The 25,942-nt window shown below is 41.7% G+C and overlaps 1 protein-coding gene across 1 annotated transcript in view; it reads left to right on the plus strand.

The window, feature by feature from the left end:
* The window catches only part of DOCK1 (dedicator of cytokinesis 1), a 273,982-nt gene that overhangs the window by 200,339 nt on the left and 47,701 nt on the right, over positions 1 to 25,942 (plus strand). Inside the window, exons 33-38 of the mRNA XM_082054440.1 lie at positions 3,380 to 3,528; positions 12,662 to 12,747; positions 12,935 to 13,091; positions 16,085 to 16,125; positions 17,369 to 17,459; positions 21,896 to 22,015. Coding sequence (XP_081910566.1) covers positions 3,380 to 3,528; positions 12,662 to 12,747; positions 12,935 to 13,091; positions 16,085 to 16,125; positions 17,369 to 17,459; positions 21,896 to 22,015 — 644 coding nt within the window. The remainder of the gene's footprint in view (positions 1 to 3,379; positions 3,529 to 12,661; positions 12,748 to 12,934; positions 13,092 to 16,084; positions 16,126 to 17,368; positions 17,460 to 21,895; positions 22,016 to 25,942) is intronic.

Genomic DNA, 25,942 nt, shown 5'->3' on the forward strand with positions numbered 1-25,942 from the left:
CATACAGTGCCTGCTGAGCTAGAACTCCCCATTTGGGAACAAGACGGTCCTCTAGCTATAATGAACATTTAAGAGTAATATTTATTTTCTGAAATCAAACATTAACATACAAATTCCACAAGTTATTTTCCTGTCTGCGTGTTCCTGATGCAGCGTTGGCCGCAATATTCGTGCTTTGGGGAGCTCAGTCTGCTGCCTTCCCGAAAGCTCTGCAAGGCTTGTATTTTCCTACATGCAATGTGTATATTAGTCTTTGTAGGCTTTTTCCTTCCATATCACAACCTGAACTTTAGAATAATGTGTTATTTTGAGTTGGTTTTGTTGGAACTGGGGCTCCGTAGACCTTGGCGAGGCAGTAGGTATCGGAGGAGCATAAAGCAAGTCGTGGCCTCTGTCTTGAAAATGTAGGAAGTCGAACAAAAAGCCTTACATGATGCAATTTAGCATATATAAAATGGAGCTTGACGCTAGGTCACATATGCCAGTTTTCAGTGGTTAATGGTTTACACTGTTGTATGTTAAAGACATTGTATTGACATTAAAGATAATGTCCTTGTGGTAAAGTTGGTCAAGGAAAGGCAGCTCAGAAAACGTCGCGTTTCTTATTGACACGTGAACCAGGTAGAGGGAGATGGAGAAGTAACATTCCTGAAGGTGAAGCGAAATGGTTGTTGCTGCTGCTCCCCCGAAGGGCCTGACGTCAGAAAAGGTGTCTCGCTGAGACCTTGATGTCGTTGGAGGGAAAGCCAGGCTTAAAAATAGACCTGAACTTTGGGCATTATATAAATAAAAGTCATTACAGATAACGCTCTCTGATTTAGTCGTGCATGCTCAGAGATGCCCCAAGTGAGAGGCGAGGTTGCCGGCAAGTTATTCAGTTGTTTTTGTGGCACAAATTTAAATTAGAAGCACCTGGAATGAAAATCACATGGTGTCCAGTGAAGAAAGCACCTTGGGTTTGGTTCACGCAGTGAGGTCTGCGGGGGCGCATCTCATGGCACAAGCCACAGCAATGGGAAGATTTTGTATGTTGAAGAGAACACTCTTTCTGCATGTGGTTCTTAAAACAGCTTCACAGTTTGGTTTTCAGAAGAGGATCCTTACACACTTGTCGCATTTTAAGTCTCTGCGTGGCAGTTCCCACATTTCCAGGGAAGAAGAAAAGAAAAGAAGTGAATTCATTGTTGGGTTTATCAGAAAGTGCTGTGGGTTTGAATGTCTCAGAGAAGGAGACTCCACAGCCTCTCTGGGCAGCCTGGGCCAGGCTCTGCCACCTCAAAGTGAAGAAGTTTCTCCCCATATTCAGATGGAACCTCCTGTGCTTCAGTCTGTGCCCGTTGCCCCTCACCCTGTCACTGGGCACCACTGAACAGAGTCTGGTCCATCCTCTGACACCCATCCTGGAGATGTTGATCAGCATTGATAAGATCCCCTCTCAGCTTCACTTCTCCAGCTGAACAGCCCCAGGTCTCTCAGTGTCTCCTCATCAGAAAGATGCTGCAGACCCCTCAGCATCTTCGTAGCCCCTTGTTTTTCCGCAGACCCTCCAGACATCGTAAAGAGCTAAGAATGGGTTTCAAACAGCAGACGAGGGATTTTTTTTGCGGGACGATGTACAAGCGATTTCAGTACTTTCTGCCAATAACTCAAACTCTTCTATTCCCCTCCAAGTCCTTCTGAATTTCACGTTTGGAGAAGATCTCTGTCCTCTGATTAAAAAACTGTTGGCGATGACTTGCGAGGCAGCACCACTAATAAACACAGTGGCAGGTGAGGTGTGTGGCTCTCCAGGCCGTTGTCATCACATCAGCTCTTTGGTGACCTCCTTTTCAAGCAAGAAGTTTATACACCCCGGAGAAGAGGAACAGGGATCAAAGATGAGGAAAAAAAGAAATCTCTTGTGAATTTTCATGTCTAAAGTTCAGAAGGTGTCATTTCTTTTTCTGAGGGAATCCCTGCGCTTGAAGCAATGGAAAAACCCCGGACATTGAATTTGTGCCTGACGAATCACTTTTGTCACTATCATTTGTTTCCTGAAATATTGACTCCGACACTTTTCAAGCATAATACAAGAAAACTGTCACCTGAGAGGCCCAATGTAATAACGCTTGTGAGAGACACAGAGGAAAACTTTACGCCTCTCACTTGATATTCCTCACCAACAACCAGCATCGCAGCATCGCACAAAGTAGCAATTTTAGTTGAGTATTAATTTGCCCTAATAGGATTGCTAATGCTAATAGGATTCTGAAGTTTGCCAAATGAAATTTCTTAAATTATATATGCAAAAAAAAAAAAAAAAGAAGCAGCGTGTTTTGTTAGTAAAGGATTTCTTCTTGATTACATTTGTTGAGATTTATGTTAGTTCTGGCCAAAAGTGAAACTGCTAATTAAAAACTACCCATGGTTGCTGCTGTACTGCTGCAGTGCAGCGGAATATAAATGAATTTAAATCTGTTTCTGTTACATACCACTGGTAACTGCAATGGGAAACTGGTGTTAAAGCGCAGGGAGCCGAGGTCTGGTCTGAACCTCAGCAATGGATGCACAAAGTTTTCGAGCTGGATTGTCCATGTCCCTTAATGCTGCTTTTGTGAGGAACGTCACCAGTTGTGCGATGAGGTCCAGGTGACTCCCAGCCGGTTGCTTGGAGGAGAATATATTCGTATTTTCTAAACTTATGCCATCAAGTGCTGTGCCTGGAGCTCTGCTACACTGCTCTACACCAGCATCTTCCCATGGATTTGCCGTATAGATGATTTGCAGAACGTATGATCTGCTTTTTTTTAGACTTAGCTAATAATACGAACAGTAAGTAGATGTTTTTAACTAGTCCAATATTTATTAGGTGCCACGTTCCTGCTCAGGTTTAATTTCTATTCCGTGTGCAGCGAGTGTAGCAGGCAGAGCTGGGGGAGGTGCAGTTTTCTCTGGGGAAGATAAATGTGAAATAAAGTTTGCCAGTCAGATCAGGTCTCGAAGAAAGGAGACATATTGTCGGCTCGCTCAGATGTAGTTTCATGTCTTGGGGCTGTGTAAGCGCGCACTCGTGGTGACACTTTGATAGACTGACACGGAGAACATTTTGTACGCTGCACAAGATACAGAAGTCTAAATAAGTTAATACAAGTGATGTGCCTTTTAGCCTCCTTCTCTGCCAACCGTAAGTTGTATTTAAATAAAAAAACCTTGGAACTTCATACAGCGTGCAAATATGGGTTCTTTGTGTAAATAATAATATGTGTTTCAGTAGAGTCACATCTTAAAAATGACTTCCTTATGCTACATGAGAATTTATTGATAGAGCTGTTGTAACAGTTATCTTCTCCCAAAGTCGGTGGCTGTTTGTTAACTCTGAAATCCATCCTTTCTCTTAAAGGTCAGCACAAGATCAAGTTCATCCCAGAAATGGTGGGACCGATCTTAGAAATGACGCTTATCCCCGAAACCGAGCTCCGGAAAGCTACCATCCCAATCTTCTTTGATATGATGCAATGCGAATTTCATTCTACTAGAAGCTTCCAGATGGTAAGCAGTGAGCTGCAGATATTTAACCTTTGTAAGAAAGATCTAGCCATTCTTTGACAAAAACGGTAGAATTTTTATTTCTTACTTTTCTAAAGAAGAAGAATATCATTGTGGATTTGCTTATTTTTATAACTCGAGTGGCCATAGGGTTTTCGTTTGTCAGTTTTAAGTTCTTATTGAGGGAAACATTTGCGTGAAGTAAATGAAACCTTTCTTTATGATACAAAAGGAGAGCAAAGACAGATGTCTTAAATTTTCACAGTGACTCAGAAAAGGAGTCTGCTCTGAGTTAAATGGGACATAAAGGAAGCCTGATAATGTGGCAAAAGAAACTATAACTTGTAAGAATTTATCATCTCTAGTATCTTGTAATGTTGATACTCTTTACCATTTTATAGATTTTGAAGAGGAAAAAATGCTATCTGGTATTTCTTCATGCTATACAGGCACTGCAAAATCTAAAATACTAATGTGTTTTTTTATTGTACTTTTATTTTAACATGCTGAGGGACGTCCTTGAATAACCACACGCAATCTTACCCTGGTAGCATCAACTTTTGAGAGACAAGTGGAGTGAAGGGAAGTTTCCTGACATCATTCATTTGACCTTATTTCCCTTGAAACTTTGCCTTATGGATTGAGAATAAGACTGGGTAGGCCAGGCAGTGTTACACTGAAATTTCTGCCAGTTCAGGATATGACCTTGTGAATTTTGCAATGCAGTTTGAAGTGTGTTGTTTACTTTTTTCCCTTTCTATTGGCAGTTTTCTTTCTTGGACAAAAAGTGTTATCCTTTTCCATACTTGTTTGTGAACTCCTATTCACAACCATTTCTTAAGAAATCTGTAGCCTGAGTAAATTAATGTCTGCATGGAGAGACTTAAGCAAAGGAAATGGCATAGGCTTTATTACTGTGTTTTGTTTTGTGCTGGTTGGTGTGTGGAAAGGTTGTGAACTGTATTTTGGATCCATCCAATTACTGCATAATCATTCTTTCTCGTGTTTGACTCCGATGATACTGTGAAGATTGAAATGCTCGCTGGGCTGCCATTTAAACCGTTTTCTGTCAGATGCTCTCTTTTGTTGCTTGTCATTTTTTATTTGTACAATTATATGGATCATGCAAAATCCGCGGGTAACTTTATAGCTAAATTTATGACCCTATATTTTCTTGACAGAAGGAAACCAGCTTTGTGTGGAATAATTGGGTGATTTTAATAAATGAACGTCTTTAATATTTCACATAAATTCTTTTCGCCTTTTGAGAAGAAAAATGCCTCATGCTTTTAAGTCAGGGATGTCTTGGGTTGTAGGTAGTCCGCATATTTCTTATGTCAGTATAACTTCTTTCTTTATGGACATAGCATTGATATGACAGGTGCCGAGGTAGTAAACCTTTTTTCAGTGCATTCAGAGTGAACATTACGTCTAACAGGGAATAATCAATCTGTCCATTTACGGCTTTGCAGATAATGTAGTTACATGGTTTGCTGAGTGTTTCAAATTCATCTTTGGGGAATGAAGATCACAGCTTGTAAAAAGCAGAGAATCGTAGAAAAGTCTCGGTTGGATGAGACCTCTGGAAGTAACCTGGTCCAAACCGGACGGTACATTGGGTTATCAAGGGCCTTCTGAAGCTCAGTCTTGGATATTTCCAGTGAGAGAGGTTTCACTGTTTCTCTGGGTGACCTGTTCCAATGTTTAAGACTTTTCTTTTTATATTCAGGTGGAATTTCCCTGAATCAACTTGTGCCTTTGGCCTCCTGTGTTGTCACTGTGCACCCTGGTGAATAAAGTACCTCCATCTTCTCTAGAACCACCTTTTAGCTGTTGGAAGGCTTGAGCCTGCTTTCCTCTAGGCTGAGCAAACCCAATTCCTTCAGCCATTCTTCAGGTCAGGTTTCCCACCAGTGCTCCTCTTGGTGTCCCTCCATCAGGTATCTCCAATGTGCCGATGTCTCTCTCAAGCTGAAGAACCAGAGCTGGATGCAATGTTCCAGCCATGGCCCAAGTGGAATAATCCTGTTGATCCTCTAGCTGTACTCTTGTTGGTGCAATCAAGGACCCGTTTTGTCTCCATCGAAGGTGCACATGGCTTCTGCACGTTCAGCTTGGTGTCCACCCGCGCATCTTGTAATGCTGGTTGCAACTACGCCATCACAGATTCAGGACTTTATGTTTCTTTTCATTAAATATTAAGCAATTTCTTGTTGGTTGTCTTTCAGACTATCAAAGTCATTAAACCACCACCCTTTGAAATCAGCAATTTAGCAAGTTTTTTCACCCATCTCGTAGTCTGTCTGTCTGTCCTGTCTACATCTTCCCAACTTGTCCACAAGTATGCTTGGGGAGACAGGATCAAACACATTGCTGAGATCTTGACAACCACAGCTCTTCATCTGCTGAGCAGATGGTTTCATTACAGAGGGCAATCGGGTTGGTCAGATGTGATTTACCCTTGGTAAATCCATCTTAGCTTTCCGCAGACGCTTCTTTATCCTTTATGTACCTGGAAATAGCTTCCGTGAGGCCTTGCTCCATGGTTTCCTCAGGAACCAATATGGACCTGGCCTTTAGTTTAGGCCTGGCCTTTAGTTTCCAGGCTCATCTTTTCTGTTTCTTTTGTGTTTAAGTGATAAAAATAGATTAAAATAATTTAACCAGTACCTGGGCAAGCTTTCATACTTAATGTGTCGGTGTAATGTACTATGTTGTGTTGTCTATATGCAACTACCAGTAATCATTGTCCAGCGTTGCTTTCAAAGAGAACTTCAAAACTGAATGGTTGGCTGCTGTTAAACTAATCGCCAGAAACCCAATTATCTAACCTCATTAGTCACATCAACAAGGGTTTAGATTGGCTCCACTTCTCCGGCAGATGTATAAACCTCATGATTTTTGGGGAGGAATTTCAATTTTTTGCCGAACTTCTGTGCTGCGATGGCTTGTGTAATAAGCAGGCAGCTTTCCCCATGGTTTTGATTTCAGTACGAATTAGTTTGCCTGTAAAACCAGTAACAGAGTCGGGGTTTTTTGTTCTTCTGGTATATATAGCCGTGAGAAAAAACAGAAGATAACTTTCCTCTGGTTTTTATAGAAGTAAATTAAAGACCGACTGAATTAAAAGCTGGAGTTGCCCATTTTTGCCCTCTCCCTTTTAAGGTGCTTTGAAGCCTCTAGAAGTCTTCAAAGTAGCCTGTCCCTCAGAGCATGAATCTGATACTAAAGTCTGAAGCTTTCATATAGAAGAAAACGCCTCCTTTTCTACTATGCTTTTTTCCCCTTTTCCTTGCCTGTTTTACTAGCGAACCCTCCAGATCAAAGGGAATATGTCAGAGCCACAGGAGCGATGAAAGAGAATTGATTTGATTGTTCAAGGCCTGGTCAGGTGAGCGTGATGGATCCCTTGGTGGCAGCAGAGAAAGTTCATCATGAAACCATCATTCAGCCGAAATGTGGAATTCGGGCCATAAAAAGCCCCGACCTCCTGATTTTGCTGCCTTTTCCTCCCACCTGTCACTTGCTTAAGCAAAATAAGAAGTCCCATATGGCTGGTTTTCAGGCCAAACAGCATTACTAAGGAGAATCATGAGTGTCTGGTGGTGGTAGCATCAGCGATATAGGATGTGTTCTTATCTTGTTAGAGTAAGGGCTTGTGTAAAAGTAATGATCTGAGGGAAGAGGCCCAAAAATGCAGCAACACATCTGCCCTGTTTTCTGTAAATTGGAATGACACTTAGCATAATAGAACTGTAGCCAAAAAGATAGAAAAAATGATATAGAAATGCATAGTAAATGCATGCATAATACAAAATCATATAGAAATGCATAATAAATGAATGCATAATGCATATGTTGACTAAAATGAAATGGTGGGTGAAGCCAAAGTACCTCTAGCCAGGGTTCTGTTGTGGAGAGAATTAAATGAGTAAAGACCAAAGGAAATAAACAGGAAACCCTTTAAATTAGTTTCTAACATTTAACAATCAATTTCAGTATCATCAAGATGCTCATACTGGCATTTTTATTTGCAGTGTAATTTCTGGTTGGTCATCAATGAATTTCAAATTGATATATTTCTCCTGAATAGAAATACCTAGTTATCTGAATCTCAACTTTTAGAACCTATAATTAATTTGTATTAACCTCCCTTTCCCTGTACTGTAGATTTGCTGACAGAACGTGAGTTAATGACTTGTCCGAGTTTCTGGGATTCTGCAGATTTTCTTGTGTAATCCAACCAAAGGTGCATATTCAAATAAATCATCCCCCACAAAAGATTAATTTCAATAAGTTACATTTTTAGTTATCCCAGGTTGAAATGTAAATGTGTAAGTTTTTCTTGTTTTCTGGCCTTTTGGAGAATATCAGTATTCCTCCCACCCAAAGAGCAAGGTGATGCAGTAGGTCTGGAGACCTCCAAAATCACCTAATATTAAGTGGATTTTGCTGGCCAGAATGCTGCAGGAAAATAGGAAACTGATGGAATTGTTCAGAATTATTACCAAATTTCAGAGCAGCCTTTGAACCCAGTTTTACCCTACTTTTGTACTATTTCTCCGTTAGGACTAAAACCTAGTGGTGTTAGCTGTCACTTACATTTCGTATAACAAATTCATTATTATCCCATATCAAAACATTGATGGGAGCTTGGAGGATTGAAAGTCCTCCTCATCTACAGCTAGATTAAATTGTTACTAAGTGCTGCAAATATAGCCTGACCACACTGTAGGTAAACGTAAAACAAAGAGTGATTAGTTGAGCTGACACTTGAAGGCGTTAGATAGCTTACATTGATTTATTGTCTCCAGATGGCAGATTGTAACAGACAGATGAAGCAGTGGATATACTCTTTGCTCAAGTTCAAACACACGTCTTAAAGAGAAGCTGAGATCTTGATCAACTAATTTCCTGTAATCTCCCTAACATCACCCCTCAGGCTGTCAGTGTCAGAAGGATGTAAACCCGACTCCTTGATGGTGCCAGATACACCCGCAGCCTCCACTAAGAGTCAGTGAGTGTCACTAGCTGTAATGTAAACATGGAAAATGTGGTGCTTCTTCACTTCAGAGTAAATTCCATCACAGCAGTTGCAGATGCTATTTCATGTGTTTAAAAAAGAAAGAAAAGGAAAAATTGAGACTGTATTAATAGATGACAGATGTGATGTTCCGGAGCTGGTATCTTGTGTGACTCCAGGGCCGCGTTCTTACTCATAGAATCGTTTCGGTTAGAAGAGACCCTCAGGATCATGGAGTCCAACCGTAACCCAACTCTGACACTAAACCATGTCCCTAAGAACCTCATCTAAAGGCCTTTTAATCCCCTCCCGGGATGGTGACTCCAGCACTGCCCTGGGCAGCCTGTTCCAATGCCCCACAGCCCTTTGGGGAAGAAATTGTTCCCAGATCCAACCTCAACCTCCCCTGGGCAACTTGAGGCCGTTTCCTCTGCTCCTGGTGCTTGTTCCTGGGGAGCAGAGCCCGACCCCCCCTGGCTCCAAGCTCCTTTCAGGCAGGTCAGAGATCAGAAGGTCTCCCCTCAGCTCCTGTTCTCCAGCTGAACCCCCAGGTCCCTCAGCCACTCCATCACACTTGTGCTCCAGCCCCTCACCAGCTCCGTTCCCTCCTCTGCACTCTCTCCAGCACCTCAATGTCCTTCTTATGATGAGGGGCCCAAAACTGAACACAGGATTCAAGTTGTGGCCTCACCAGTGCCGAGTACAGTGACACAATCACATCTCTAGTCCTGCTGGCCACACTATTCCTGAAATATTCCTCCCATCATGGAAGGTGGTAGCTCTGTAAACCTCGACTTGTGTTGATAAAACTGCCTTCTGTGGAAAAGACCACAGAGGGAATTTTAACCATGTTAAATCACGTTCAGTCATCTGGCTTGCACAATCTGCATCATGTTGATTCCTTGAGAAGCATCAAGAGTGGTTGAAGAGCAAAGATATTGTTAGTAGTCCTTAAAACCCCAGAAATGGCGCGAGTCTTCCTCTGTTCGACCCAAGAGGGCCATTAGGGAGATGGCCCAACAAATCCTAGATTTACAGAAATTTAACTGATATCAGGAAGATACTCAAGATCCTGTATGACAAATGTAATCGCTCTTCTTCATGTGAGTAATCTCTTGCTAAAAAATATACCACTAAAGGGCTCACGCCGGCAGCAAGTCATTCTTCACACTGGTGGAGAAAGTCAATTTCTTTCTGGTCTCATTAGAGAACATGAATTTTGTGACTTCTCTGTTTCATCATTGTGTTGCCTCAGTGTTTTACTTGACGTGTCCTTGTGCTATGGGAGCGCGTTTCAGCTCGTGTTTGCTTCTTCAAGGGGGTGGATTGCATTATTCTTCCTCTTCTCATTTCCCTGTCATTTTCTGAATAATGGATTCATTGTATTAAAAAAAGAAATCATTTCACTTTTCATTCATTTCTTCAGAAGGGAAGTAGTGAGAGAGTGGAACAGGTTGCCCAGAGAGACTGTGTAATCATCCATCCATGGAGATGTTCAGTCCTTGACTAAGCAGGTCACACTTGGCCTCATCTAGTGTTGGCAATAATCCCACAACACCTGGGAGGTTGGAATAAATGACCTTCGAGGTCTCTTCCAGCCAGTGTTTCCGTGATTCTGTGGATCATTTGGGTTAAGAAGAGCACCTTTGAAATGTTTTAATCCGAGGTTCGGAGGTTTCTCTTTAAAACGGTCATGCACTATAATAAAAATTGTTTTAAGACGGAATATCTGCTGTTTGGGTACTTGGTTGATTTTATCGCTGTATGCTTGATACAATCTGCAGTTCAGTTTCCTGACAGCTCGCAGTTCGATCGACTTGTGCATCATGTTAGACTGTATCCTGAATTTGCACTGAGCTGTAAGTGAGCTTCTGCCTTTATTCGTCATGATAGTTTGTAGTCACTGAGCTCAGAGCAGGATTCTCTGTTTGTGAGACAATTCTGGTAGGCTGCCAGGAAGCGTGCAAAAATAAACTTCCAAACTCAAATACAGAGGACAAAAAGTGTGGGGTTGCATATGAAGGTAGGAAGTTATGTCAATGTTACTGCAGTTAATGCTGAGAAGAACACGGAGACTTGGAAAGAGACACAAAAGCATGTCCTGGATCTGACTGTGGATTTTTTCTTTACTGCTGTTGAGCCCGTTAAGATATTCAGAGGTTGAGTTGTCCTAATGAAGAGGAGTATTTTGGCATTGCCACAAGTTATTTGGCAAATCCATCATAGCGATGTGCTGCAGGCTTTTCTCTTCTTCTGCCCAGGTTTGCCTTACCCTCAGCAAGGGATTGTGGCAGAATGAAGGGCATGGCTGTTTGGTACCTGTCAGAGATGTTACAATAAACTCGGCTGACTGAGGTGGGACTGTGTGGGCAGAGCTTAAAATGCAGCGTACATTGGGAGAAAGAGGTCGGTGGTGGATGGAGTGGTAAATGAGAGTGGGAAAACACTGGCCCAGGTTGCCTAGAGAGGTGATGGATGAACCATCCCTGGAGACATCCCAGGCCAGGCTGGACGGGGCTCTGAGCAACCTGAGCTGGTGAGGATGTCCCTGATCATGAAACAGGTTGGACTAGATGGCCATCAAAGGTCCCTTCCAACCCAAACCATTCTATGATTCACATCTATGATTCACAGCATGGACTGAAAAATCCAGTTCTTCTTCCTAGCCAAACCAATCTGAGCTGTGCCGGTGGCTGGAGATAACTGCTCGTCTTCCTCAGCTTCCCCGTGGGGGTGACCGTGTGTGAAAGCAAAGTCTAATTTGCTTGCAAGTGTGCAGCAAAAGCCCGTGTTCTCCAACCACGCAGCGCCCAGGTGCTGATCGGGCAGCATTTAGTGGCTGTAACAGAGGACCTAGTACTGTTGTCACGACAGTAGATATATTGATCGGTGGAAATAATCTATAAAGAATAAGAGGTGGGGAAGTGCAGCACTGGCAAGGAAAGCTGATGGCTTGAATGGAGATGCAAGAGGGGTCCATAGGCTGCTGCTGAGCCCCGTGGTTGTGCAGATGCATCCTCGGTCAAGCTACAGACAGTCCATTCGTTTTATATTTGTCCATTATATACTGTTAATATTAACTGCAGATGCAAAGTACATCTCTTGACATTTACCAAATGTTAGCAGGCTTCATTCTTGTGCGGGTGGCCCTTTGCTTCTCCCCGGAACAGTTAGTTGGGGATTGTTTCAGCGAGCGACGGTGAAAAAATGGGAAGACGACTGTTCTGTCAATAAATTCCCAGTCTGGGTGACGGGGTCCCATCCCCTGGCACAGTTTCCCTTCTCACCCGGGCTCTTCTGCTGAGGTCTGTGACAACAGGCTGTGTCACTAATGGTGTGGATGTCTGTGCTTATTTAATGAAGAATTAGCAATTAGGTGACCAGACCAATTTGTTCCATAGGGTGATCCTTCCTCCACTCAGTTTGCATTTGTTCCTAACCTGGGCCCTGGGGAAAGTAGCAGCAACAGGTGAAACCCTCTGTAATCATTAAAAATCCAGTTTGCACTTAAAATCTATTCCGATGCCCACTTAAGTTTGCATTCTTTTATTATTGCCCAAATATCAATATTGCTCTGAAGTTGTTTGAAACAACTTCCCTCCCCTCTGCAGTGATTTATTAACAGGTGTGTTAATTGGGTTCTGCCCCTCCGTGAGAGTATCTGTGCTGAAAAAGGATGTTAGTGATGCTGGGTTGTGCTCCAGCCTTATGTGTTATATATCCTCTTTCATACAGCTTTCAACATGTTTTATTTTACTGTTTTAGCTATTACCATTATTGCAGGGGACATTCTGTCCCTGGCTTTGTGTCTCCTTTTTCCCCGCCTTTGTTCTTATCATTAATCTCCTTATGTAGTTTTTCGTAATGCAAATATTTACACTTCACTTAACAACACGACCAATGATTTCTTTAGCAAAAAAGTCCTTGTAGGGCAGCAGAACATTGTAGGTAGTTTAATACCAGACACTGCGAACTCTTAAAGTCAATCATGCTTTAAAATAGTGGCTAAACATCTCACCGAGGTACCCAACCAATCTGTGAACCATCGAGGCTACAGTAATAAAGTGAAATATTTGCCATCTGATTATTTACGCTTGCTTTGTTTAATTATAGTTCGAAAATGAGATCATCACAAAACTGGATCATGAAGTGGAAGGAGGCAGAGGGGATGAACAGTACAAAGTGCTATTTGACAAAATGTAAGTGTTGATCAGCGGCGAGATTTATGTCACTGTAAAGTCAGGAGAGAGAGCAATTAGACCACAATGAACTTTGTAGCCCAGAAATAATTAAAAGCTGTTAATGACGCGCAATATTCAAAATCGCACCTGAGTCAAGGTTTTTTTCTGGGTGTGATTAACAAGGCGAACGTAATTGGTTTTTCAGCCTCCTGGAGCACTGCAGAAAACACAAATACCTTGCTAAGAGCGGGGAAACTTTCGTGAAGCTCGTTGTCCGCTTAATGGAGAGGTTGTTGGACTACAGGACCATCATGCACGACGAGAACAAGGAGAACCGCATGAGCTGCACCGTCAACGTGCTGGTAAGCGAGGGGCCGCCCGCCTGAACTGGCCCCTGCACTCTGCATTTTACACCTTTAACAGATGATTCTGTGTAAAACAGTACGTATTGGGATTCTCACGGAAGCCTGAAATACGTGTTTTTTTAATGAAGGTGAATCTGTGAAAACGTGGGTTATTAATTCTTTATTTGGTTCTAAGGAAAGATTTAAGACGGAACGTTTCAGGGCCCAATCTTTGAGGGCTGTTCATTGACATTTACAGTTGATGTTTGAACAACTTGATGCAGAAAAACACTCTGACATACAGAAGACTGGAGTAATATGCAGTTTACTACCAAATCTATCGTGCGTTTGCAAGCCCATTTTCTATTCTGCTTACTGCTCAGCTGCCGTATTCAACATATTTGAAGAAATTTGAGTGTTGCTGTTTCATTCACAGCAGAAAAAGCTCAGGGTTTTTTCCTCACTGATGTGAAATTTCCTTCTCTTAGTTCCAGAAATTCTGGTCTATCTGCTCTGTAATATATTCAGGCTGGATTTGGAAGCAGTAGCTGTTGTCCCCATGACACTCAGGTCATGCTTATTGGTGGAGGCATTAGAGTATGAGATTTTACTAGCATAAAATCAGCGCATATGGAATAGTTATGCCCAAATAAATTTTAGAGACCCCTAAACATAGTACTAGCTAGATTTGATTTTTCCAATAGGACTTGATTTAAACTGCTAGCTGTTAAGTGTTCATAGCTTTCATCTCTATGTCATTAGCAAAGCTTTTATTTCATTTCAATACGTGGGGCACAGACAGTGTTTATTGCCTGATGTGATACGGCTGATGGATTTTGTTCATGCTGGTTGGGAAAGATCTGAGTAAATAGTTTGTAGCTTTAGCACTTGCAAGTAATGCGAACGTCCTCGGCCTTTACACCGCAGTGTCGCATGAGCCGTAAATGAACCGGCGCCTATTGGAGTGGGAGAGAAGACAGAGACATCAGATCAGAAATTGGGGTTTTAGTCTTAATTCGTTGCCCGCAGAAGAATCGTAGCAGCCCCCTGCACAATATTTGAGTTAGAAAAGCCAGCCAGTTCACACCAGATAGGAAATAAAAACCAGATTCACTATATGCACTAAAACATGACAACAATTTATAAAACAAGGAAAGTTGCCTAAGGAAGGTGAATTTATTGCTCTTCCCCTTCATCATAATACTCTGAGACATCCCAGTAATTCTTGCTGTCCTAAGAACGGGGGGATGGATGACACACTCGGGGCTTGGGTTTGTTTTCTCTAAGTGTTTCTAACAGCGTCTCCTGCTGCTGAGTTTTGTCATCGGATTTTTCTTCAAGTATTCACAGATGATAAATTTTGTGGGCGATTTGCTGCTGTCAAGTTAAATCACCGTTAGACATCCGCACACAACCCCGCCACCGAACCTGCGGGAATGCAGAAAAGCATCGCAGGGCAGGGCTTCCCTTCATTTCCAGTAGGCGTGATTTAAAACCTTAGCTTGGTTTTAAAGTCCCGTGTGCCCTTCGGGGCCAACACAGACTTTTCATCATTCTCCGTGCACACGAAGTGAAATTTATGCCCTTGTAAAAATCCAACCCAGGGCTGATCCTCAGCACAATTCCCACCTGAGGTCTCAAAGAGTTCTTAATTGGGACTTTAATGATGCAGAGGCTTTCATGGGATTAAGTTTGTCTGTATTGACTAGAGTTTAAGGCAGGGTTTTGATATGCATTTAAGCTGATGTTAAAGAAACTGCTGCTTGTTCCCTCCTAGGAGGGATCTTGCTGAAACCTCATGCTGTTCCCCCCCGTTTATTTTTCATCCCCATCAATTCCTGTGGCCACATGTGAAGGGGGAGGTGGGACCTGCACCCAAAGATGGGGCAGGGGCTGGGTTTGGGGGAGAGGGAACCGTGGGAAATGGGCTGTGGGTCAGCGCCAGCCGCTGCCCAAGGCTCTTCCCATTTCACTTCATTTGATGCTGCTGCTTGAGCTGCGTCAGAAGAGCGGAGCAGCTGCTGGGAATATTGGGATAAAACGGTTTTACGTTATTGACCCCCCTCAAGTCAGAAGTCTCTTCTACTTGAAAAAAAAACCAATAAAAACGCAAATAAGAAAAAACAGCAGAGAATTTTCATGTGGTTTTGCTTGTCTTTGGAGTTGAACTCAGAGCCAGTGAGCAGTTATGTCAACTAAAATGGGACATTCCCTAAAAAATCCATCAACTCTGGTAGGCAGATTCTATCTTGTATTTTTGTTCTCTTTGAAGGGAACAGTTTCGTATTGGGTTTAGTTAGTGGCTACGCAGACTGGTTTAATTTAGCATTGGAATATACTGTTCCTCAGTGAAGGAGAAATTTTTTTGTATTTTGTTTTCTTAGATATCTTTTAACTTTTGAAGGCAAACTTTAAATTAGATTCCGAAGTGCCTTTAATATCTCGCCCAATTTATCATATCTTACATTTACCGTGTTTGTAGTGTTAACTGGTTTATCTCAAGACCGGAGGCATTGAGAGATTTCTGAAGAGAGTGATGATGATGTGTGGCATATGAAACCAGATAAATAACACTAATCTAACTTTTTATTTCTGAAGGAACTATTAGAATTCAAGGGCAGATGATGTATTGCTCCAATAAGGTTTGGAGTTTTCAATCCATACAACAACTGTTGCTTAAAAATTACATTTTTGTGTATTACCAAATTTCAACTGAAAATGGTTAATGATGTGTGACTTGCAAATGCCACAAGCAAATTTCCAGCAGTACTATTCTTGCAAATTCTTAACCTTTGCAATGAGACATAAGCCCTAATACGCTACATCATGAAACATCACAGCATTAGACTTTGTAAATTAAATAACTTGTGTTCTATCACTAGAGGCAAATTTCATGTTGCACTTTTGAGGCTGATGTTATGCAATTATGAATTTTTAATTTAGAGCATGTTCTGTGTACATTCCAGCCTGTAAAATCAAAGACTTTGTAACCAAATTATGTTGTTTTTCAGAATTTCTACAAGGAGATTGAGAGAGAAGAAATGTACATAAGGTTTGTAAACATGACCGGGGACAAACTCTGCTTGACTTACTCTTGCGTAACTGGAGAAAATTAAGTTCATATTAAGCATCTGCTTGAGGGCTGGAGGAAAAAGAAGTAATAAAAAAACCCCATATACCTTTACTGAACCTTAAGAACATTCCAAAGCTGATTTTCACTGAGACCGATTAGACTCAAGAGATTATTTTGTCCCCCTTCGCCACCTCCTTCAGTTACATTGTGATGGACACTGAAATACTCAGGAGCGTCATCACATGGATAAAATAAATAACTCAAACCTGAGCAAAGAAATAATTTTACGTCCTGGCGAGGTACAAAATACGTGACTCGGGGTAAAAAGGGCTGTTAAATAATGTCACGACTGATACTTATTTTAAATGTAAAGCTTTTAGGAACCTTTCAGAATCTATTTTCTCACAAAGTAAAAATGGGAATGCGTTGTTGCGCTTTTTGTAAACCTCAGGGTTCCTGGTCCTCGATTTGTTCTTTGGCTTAAAATTGGCTAGACTGTTGTGCTAAAATGACGAAGCTTTTGTTTTCGCTGCTATTTTAGGTATCTAAATAGTATTCATGAATTCATTCTCAGATGCTTGTCACCTTTTTGGAAGAATTTTCACTTAGGAACTCGCTTCCTGTTGTTTAAATGGTTTTAATCTTTGTTTTCTTGATTTGCAAACAGAAAATAAAAGGTACCAAAGGCAGGTTTGATAACTGCCCCATTCGGATTGATGCCCCTGTTCAGCACCACAAACTGTCAGACCCCCACCCGAATTCTCTCCTGTTTCTGTTAACAAACTTATAATGTATCGTAATGAATATCAAAGTTCTGTGTTTTCACTGGCTTTTTCAAAATACAATATTAATAGGTATTTTGTTTTGATTCTTTAAAAAGTTTTCATTAAAAAAAATGAACATAAGCCCCTTCTAGAGCTGTAGTGAAGCTGAAGTTAAGGGAGAGTAATTAGACATCTCCGTAGCTGAACAATTAGAGCAATATCTCTTGCACAAAATCAGTATTGGATTCATTACACACCAAAAGTTATTTATATCTATTGGAAAAAAAAACCCACAGCAGAAATGCAAATGTTCCTAAAGGTGTCTGCGCGCAGAAATACGAGCTTTGGATAATCCCACGTATATTTAGTTGTTTGAGGATAGAGTTGAGCTGTTGTAATCTTCAACATGAATTATTTAGTTGCATTTAAGAGCCAACCATTGTTTCTATTGCTTGCAGGTATTTGTACAAGCTGTGTGACCTGCACAAGGAATGCGATAACTACACGGAGGCCGCCTACACGTTACTGCTGCACGCAAAGCTCCTCAAGGTAAACGCCCAAGCACGGTGCGAGCCTTGAAAATCATGTTATTGATAACCTATAGAAGTATTGTTTGTCGGTCTTGCAACAGCTGCACTTTGAACTGATGAGCAATTACGTGCTGCTGCTTATGCACGTGTAATTAATAACACAGGAAAGCAGCCCCTGCCATTCCTGAACACTTTGCTCTTCTTGGCCTGGAAATCAAGTTATAAGTTGCAAGCTGTAATTAAAATTAATTTTAGATATCAAAATGCTGTAATGTGTGGAAGCAGCTAAACGCATATTGTAGTAAATCAGCTCTCTGCAGAATTGTTTCTGCAAAGGCAACACAGGGCAGTGCTGGCGACGGTTCCTCAGGGGCTCTGGGGTGTCCAGAGATTCACTTTTGATTTTGGAACATTAGATTCAAATAGTCTTCTTGCCAAGCTCATGCATTTAAAAGTTAGGTATAATTTTAATGCAGTTTATAGCACATTTAAAGAGACATAACCATATTGCTTTTCTTCAAGGAATGTTTTAGTGCATCCTGCGATATAAGTAAATAAAATGTTTTATCTATACAAAGTACATATAGATAAAGCATTTGAGTTTTTAACACTATATAGCATCAGTCAGGAATGTAACCAAGCCATATTCGTAAGTGTTAATCTCACCGAAAACTTTCTGGATAAGTGTGGGAGGATGGTGCACTCTGCACTGAGCACCTGTGTCAGGAAATATACAGAATAATCACAGGATGCCAGGGGTTGGAAGGGCCCTGGAAAGCTCATCCAGTGCAATCCCCCCATGGAGCAGGAACACCCAGATGAGGTTACACAGGAAGGTGTCCAGGCGGGTTGGAATGTCTGCACAGAAGGAGACTCCACAACCCCCCTGGGCAGCCTGGGCCAGGCTCTGACACCCTCACCATGAAGAAGTTTCTTCTCAAATTTAAGTGGAACCTTTTGTGTTCCAGTTTGCACCCATTACCCCTTGTCCTACCATCGGTTGTCACCCAGAAGAGCCTGGCTCCATCCTCCTGACACTCCCCCTTTCCATATTGATCCCCAGGAATGAGTCCCCCCTCAGTGTCCTCTTGTCCAGCTCCAGAGCCCCAGCTCCCTCAGCCTTTCCTCACCCGGGAGATGCTCCACTCCCTGCAGCATCTTGGTGGCTGCGCTGGACTCTCTCCAGCAGTTCCCTGTCCTGCTGGAACTGAGGGGCCACAACTGGACACAAGATTCCAGGTGTGGTCTCCCCAGGGCAGAGCAGAGGGGCAGGAGAACCTCTCTGACCTACTGACCACCCCCTTCTAACCCACCCCAGGTACCATTGGCTTCCTGGCCACAAGGGCCCAGTGCTGGCTCATGGTCATCCTGCTGTCCCAGGACCCCCAGGTCCCTTTCCCCTACACTGCTCTGCAACAGCTCGTTCCCCAACCTATGCTGGAACCTGGGGTTGTTCCTGCCCAGATTCAAGACTCTACACTTGCCCTTGTTCTATTTCATTAAATTTTTCCCGCCCAGCTCTCCAGCCTGTCCAGGTCTCTGATGGCAGCACAGCTTCCAGTGTCAGCCACTCCTCCCAGCTCGGTGTCATCAGCAAACTTGCTGATAGTGCACTCTGTTCCCTCATCCAAGTCATTGATGAATATATTGTATAATACTGGTCCCAGGTTTAATGGTTTAATACTGGTCCCAGGTTTAATGTAGCCCAGTCATCTAAATTAGTGTTTTCTGAAGCGTTTGCTTTAGTCCGGTTTGTCTTCCTCACGTCTCCGCATCCACTGTGAAATCTTCCTCTCTCCAGGGACACCTGGGGCTCCTTCTGCTCCTCTCAGGATGGGGCAGAGAGTCAGGGACAGGATAATTGAGAACTGCACTGTTCCCTTCATCTGTTTCTCATGCCAATGGCGAGTGTATTGCAACCTCTGCATTATTGCAACCTTCTTTATTATTGCAACTTCTGTATTATTGCAACCTCTGCATTATTGCAACCTTCTTTATTATTGCAACTTCTGTATTATTGCAACCTCTGAATTATTGCAACCTTCTTTATTATTGCAACCTCTGAATTATTGCAACCTCTGAATTATTGCAACCTTCTTTATTATTGCAACTTCTGTATTATTGCAACCTCTGAATTATTGCAACCTTCTGTATTATCGCAACCTCTGTATTATTGCAACCTTCTGTATTACTACAGAAGTTGTGCTAATGGTACCATATTTCGTAAAGAAAATCTATCTCATTTTGTGCAACAGATTGTTCCTGGCAATCTTGGATGTAATCTAAGCAATCCCAAGCGAAATGCGAGTGTAAAATATCCATCTTGAAAGGTTGAAAAGTGGAAGGTGTTAAGTGAAATGCTTCTAACGGATGCGCTGAGAATTATTCATACCTCAAAACCGAGTACAGCGCGTCCAAGCTGTAACAAGACTAAATATGATGCGGAGCGTACTTGTGCCATTGAAATCAAGGCACTTAGAAATGTATTTACTGTATTTTAAAATAAACTGAGGGTCATTACACAAGAAAACATCAGTAAGATTTATCCGGAGTGCCAAAGCACTGTAGCAATTGCTGTATTGGTCATTAAAAGCAAGGGCAGAGCCTGCTGGCTGCAGTCAGCGCTCTGGTGACATTTTGGGAGCTGAGCCGCGTGTCGGGGGTGACGCGGCGAGGAGGCGGCTGTGACACCCGCGTGGCTCAGCCCAGTGCCGCCGGCTGCACAGTACAGTGAGTAACCCACCGAGTCGGCGGCTCGAAAGGTCTCTCTTGTTCCCACGAGGGACATAAAACAGAACGGCCAAATTGTGCAACACTTGCTCATCACGCTCTGCGTGACTGAACCTTTTAGAGCAGACAGAGCTTCATTCCCTTCCGCAGGTGATGTGTTGCTGGGAAAATGTTTGAGTGAACCATGCCATAAAATGTCATTCAGACTTTTAGCTGTTATGACTTGAACGTGCCAGTCAATATGCTTTATGTGACCTTAAATTAGAGTTTAGCCAATTTTGACTTACATCTTTCTTTACAGGAGCTCTTCAGAGACCGGATGAGTATCTTAATATCCTCCTTTAATTTACTGACAATAATTACCCAGTTTTCTTTTCTCACAATGCAAATGGATAGAAGATGGCAAATGTAAGGGTAGTGTTTATTGAAGGTTTTCATCACTAAGCAGATGTTTGTTTATAAATATAATTGCTTCGCAGTTTGGAAATATTTTATTATACATAATCACAGAATGTCAGGGATTGGAAGGGACCTCGAAAGCTCATCCAGTCCAGTCCCCCCGCCAGAGCAGGAACAAATATAGATATAATTATCTAATAGAGTACCCTGTTACTACCAGTAGTTTGCAGTGGATGGAGAAGTTTGGTAGCGATGTTGTGGGGTGTCTAACTTAAAGCAATTGAGTTTTTCTGTCAGACCTTGAGGACAAGATTTTCAATGACACTCATCACTGGCATATATTTCATCACGTCCATTTTAATGGGATCACATTTAGGTCAGGACTGAGAGCTTTCGAGAGTTTCACCTTTAAATTTGTGAGAAGGCTGTCTCTGCATTTCCTTCAAATCCCTGCAAGTCAATGAATCACACTTAGGAGACTTCAGTTGTGTTTTTAACCCATTTAGTCAAAATGAAGATGTTCAGAACTAACAAAAGATAGTGGCTCTCAATGTGCCAAAAAAAATGCCATTGCAATGCAGCTTCTGCGAAGTTCGTGTTGCTCAGAAACAGCTTTGCGGTACCAAGTTGTCTGCTTTAGACAAACACGAACATTCTGGCCAAGTTAAGGAGTAATTATGTGTAATTTAATAACATATAGGAGGTAAAACTGGATGATGCAACAGCAGTTCTGTGAATAAATCTGTGACTTGCTGATCTTTGGTTCAATTTCTGCTTTTCCTAAAGTTTTATTTCTGTGGGAAGTCCTCCTTCTATAGTACCTTTGATTTTCAGACAAGAAAGCGAAGAGTTCTTCCATTAATTTAGTTTTTGAACTTGGTTACGTAAGGCAACAAGTCCTAGATGAGTACCCATCCCTATGAGATTGAACCTCTCTATGAGAAGTTCCATTTGGTATATTGGAGGTTTGTGATTTGATTTGATTTGATTTGATTTGATTTGATTTGATTTGATTTGATTTGATTTGATTTGATTTGATAGCGGTTTGTGAGTCTCCAAGGTGTTAATTTCCTGCCAGCCTCGTGAAAACACACACCTATGGAAAGGCAGGATTTGGGATTAGAATCCTGTGCAGGGAAAAGGCTCCAGTGTTGTCTCATCCCCACATAGGTTGTAGGAAATTAAAAGAAAAATCATTGTTAGCGCATTAGCTGTGGTACCACTTCTTTAAATAAAATACGTGTGTTTTATTTAGCCTAATTTTACTGATATATTTCATAACGTTTGATTTGCTATCACATTTCTTCTCTTTCTTGTGTGATGTAGTGGTCGGAAGAAGCATGTGCAGCACATCTTACCCAGCGGGATGGATACCAGGCTGCTACTCAAGGACAGCTCAAAGATCAGCTATATCAAGAAATTATCCATTACTTTGACAAGGGCAAGGTAAAAAGGGAAGAAAAAAGTGCAAAGAATGTTTCATTGCTTTTCTCTCTAACTTCGAAGTTGAATAGTAAACATAGTTTGCATCAAGTGACCTTCAGGGAGCTTTAAACTTGTAAGTTATTTGATGGGTTTTATGTAAATGGTCCACCAGCTAGCACTTAAAGATAATAATACTTAAAAAAGTAAAAAAATATATCAATGGTACATTTATAACTACTGTGTTAAGAGTAAATATATGTGCATATGATGCCATGGAGAAAATAAAGAAGCGATGGGTGTGATTTGGGGTCTTTTCCAGCAGTTAGCGTAGCTGCTGCAGTCCTTCAGCTACCCTTGTTTTTCCTTGTGTACACAGAATGATTCACTTAGAGAATGGGTGTCTGTGCTTCATGTCACAAGATGAGAATATTTCCTTGCAATTGCTTATTTTATTGCAAGATGAATTTGCTTTTGGCCTTGCATGGGGGGAAAGGGAGAGTGTTGGTGTCACCTCTCCACAGAGATGGAGGGGAGATATAGGGATGGATCAGTGTTTGGATGGTTCGTGCACAAAATGTTCAAATATAGAAGCAGAAATCTCTTTGTGAGAATATTTCAGAAACACCAAATTGGGTTTTTAAAGCAAGCTTTGTTGCCTAAGTGTAGTGCAAACAGAAATGTCTAGAAAATTATCCAACCAGCTCATGTTTTCCAAGAAAGTTTTTAGCAGAATCAGTATTTTGATAGAAACTTTTCTTAAAAAGTCCAGTTTTATACCTGATCACAATGCAATATGTGGAAGTTGATAATAGATGATGCTCTAAGAATGGTGCTAGAGCCGGGCTAGAGGAACGGGCTGCGCGGGGCTGGGGCTCTGCAGGTGCTCTGCTTTCCACAGCCCCCTCCTGCCACCCACAAAAGCTTTACTAACCCTTTACTAACCCATTAACTCGTTAGAATTAGGGTCACAGCTGATTTAACAGTATATTTTAATATTACGTTCCTCTCTGGAAAGGATAAAGCCAGAAGTCTTATGTTTTTATTTTGCTTTTTCACGACTCTACGGCTTCACAGTTCGTCTTTTAAGATGCTGGTATTCAGGCAGTGGGAATTATTGTTTTGAGCACCAGGCTGATGTGTTTTAGCTGTAAATTAAAAACTCCATCGTTCTTTCCTTTTTCCTCGTAGTTAAATAACTGAATCTTCATTAGTCTACAATATTTGGCGAACAATGACATTGAAGGGATCACTGTGATTACTTATTCCTGTCCCTTTGCATAACTCAAATCATAGGGCTCCTGTGTGATTTCTGTAGGTGTGTGAGGGAATTATTCCTTTGCAAAGCACTCCTTCCTAGATACAGATAGTTCTTCTCTCATTTTCTGGTCACTCAGCTTGGTGATACAAGCATCTCATGTGAATTTTCAAATGTCAGGAAGCTCCAAGTTGAGGTTTCCACAGTAGAATTAAGGTAAACCTCTCATTTGGGATGTTCTGACATTAGGTTAAATGAGCTTCTTCCCTTTACCTACGCAGTTTGCAAATGTAGTCCTGCAGCTAGTTCAACTATGGCATTCCATGATGGGTAATGCATCTCAAATAGTATTTGCTGTGCATTTTTGGAAGACTGTACCAAGAACACTGACCGGTTTGTCTTTTTCTGTACCATAATCACCCAGCTGTCTCTGCCCGGCAATTCACTCGGGGTTGGTCCCACTACTTTGCTTTCTCCCCCATAAAGTTGACAAGAGATGTCAAAAGAAGGTAGTTTGACCCTGGGCAGCTGCAGAACCACTTCCAGGCTTTTACAGCAGCTCAGGAGTTTTGTTTTAAAGTTATTGTGAGACTCCAGCTGCTTGATGGGAAGCGTCGGACTTGAGAGGGGAAAGGAGACGTGGTTAGAAACATTATGTAGAAGAAATGGAAGAGAAAGATTTCCTAAGGGGTGACACTTGTGTTTAGAACACTGGATTTTTATTTTGTTTTAAAGGATGGTGTAGTTCAGCCTCTCAAAACTCATGATCCCTTTCTCTTAGCAGAGTAATTTCCCAAGAGGGAAGCACGGTGCGCTTTTGGAGTGAAGACCAACTACGAGGCTTATTCCCTAAATATTAGCATTTGTGGTGAGATGAATTTAGAGGGAGGTATAATCCTCTATACACAGGCTGGAACGGAGCAGACTCTCCCTTCTAGACCAGAAGTGCCTGCGAAATCTGTAATTTAATAATACGGAGTGTGGGCGTCTCATTTTGGCTAAGAACAAAATACTAGTCCTCACCATGATATCCCTCTTATTTGTAGTCTGAGACCCATTTAATAGTCCTCATTTTGATTTCTATTTTTTAATATATTATTCTTAGGGAGCTTGCTTTGTTCCTTACATTTAACTATTGGTCCTTAAACCAACCTCTGTAAAGCTGAAGTACACCCTTCACCTTCAGTAAATTAGCGTTTTCAGGTACAACTTCTGCATTTTGTTGTTCCTTTACTTTATGGATTTGATTCCTTATTAGTCATACTTTCCATTACTCTTCTAAGCTCCTTGTTTCCAAAATGAAATGTTGTTACTTCCAAGTTTCACTCATATATGCATAGTTTTCTCTCTGAATTATTATTATTATTATTATTATTATTATTATTATTATTATTATTATTCACTTCATTGCACTTTCCGGTCTCATCTCCATCTCTCTCTTGGCTTTTGCCCCGAAAAGCTGGATCCTCACATCCTCACATTTATCATGGCAGTTCATCCTTTGAACTGCTCTCCAGTGTTTGCTCTTGCTGTGTTTTGCTGAAACTTCACAATTTTCAAGAAATCCCTTAATCCAGGGACTTTACTGAAACTTGGTAGGTTAGAGTAGCTCAGGACGAGAACAAAAAATAGTGGCGTCGATAAAGTGACGAGGGAAAGGGCGTGAAATGGAGCAGCTGATGTTAGTCCATGCTAACAAACTACCGAAGCCAAGAAATACTCAGTGCCCTCGATAAACATAACATATAACTTTCAAACAGCCTTGTATGGTCTCTGGAGCCATAAAGGAAGCAGCAACGTTCTTGTTCCTACATGGTAAAATGTACAAATTGCAGCGTTTCATGTTTGCCAGTGGATCCCGCAGCCTGTAAATCAGTACGTGTTTCCCACTGCTCCTTCATATATTGAAAGCGTTGGTCTCTGGGGAGGAAAAAGTAAATAAAATCATTGGTTTCTGCTCCTCCCTCCTTCACTACCCTTCCCCAAAAAAAGTTTTACTGTTTCACTAAAGCCACGAAACACAAAGTATTTGAAACTACCCAATAAGTGCCACGCGCTGGCTTCAAATGTCCTTTTTTCCAGCCCATGCGATGGCATCAAATGGCTTCTTCTTCCATATAAAGTGGTGAAATTCACCTGTTTGCCAAAACTGAGTGCGAGGCTCATGTCCAGCTCGGATCCCACGTCAGGTCACAAGCCCGTGGAGGGCAGAGCCGCTCTGGAGACAGCAGAGGCACGGGCGATATTGCGAGGTGTTTTAAAGGGTTTCCAACGGCTACGCCTTACACACCTTGAATACAGTCCTAGCAATAGAGAAATACTGCTTTAACATCTTATTTAAAATATGAAGCTTCACGTGATGTTTAATTAACGCTATCTGGAATTTAAACTGCTTGGAATGTCCCTCATACATCAGCAGATTGGAGGATAATATTCTTGTCCTGGACTGTTTCATTTTTACTGACCATTAACTCAGCAGGAGCTAAGAAATATCCTAAGATCCTCCTTTGCCGCTGTTAAAGAACCTCAAAAACTGACTTGGATGTTGCAGTTCTTTCTGGGCAACAAGATCAGAAAATATCTCATGCATCCTCAAAGCCTTTCCCATAACAGTTTGCAGCTCGTGTCTACACAACTGAATTTAGTCTATACACATTTTTCTCACCAGATAAATTGTTTCTCACATTAACGAG

The sequence above is a fragment of the Streptopelia decaocto genome (genome assembly GCF_964273445.1).
Source record: "Streptopelia decaocto genome assembly, chromosome: 5".
Taxonomy (NCBI): domain Eukaryota; kingdom Metazoa; phylum Chordata; class Aves; order Columbiformes; family Columbidae; genus Streptopelia; species Streptopelia decaocto.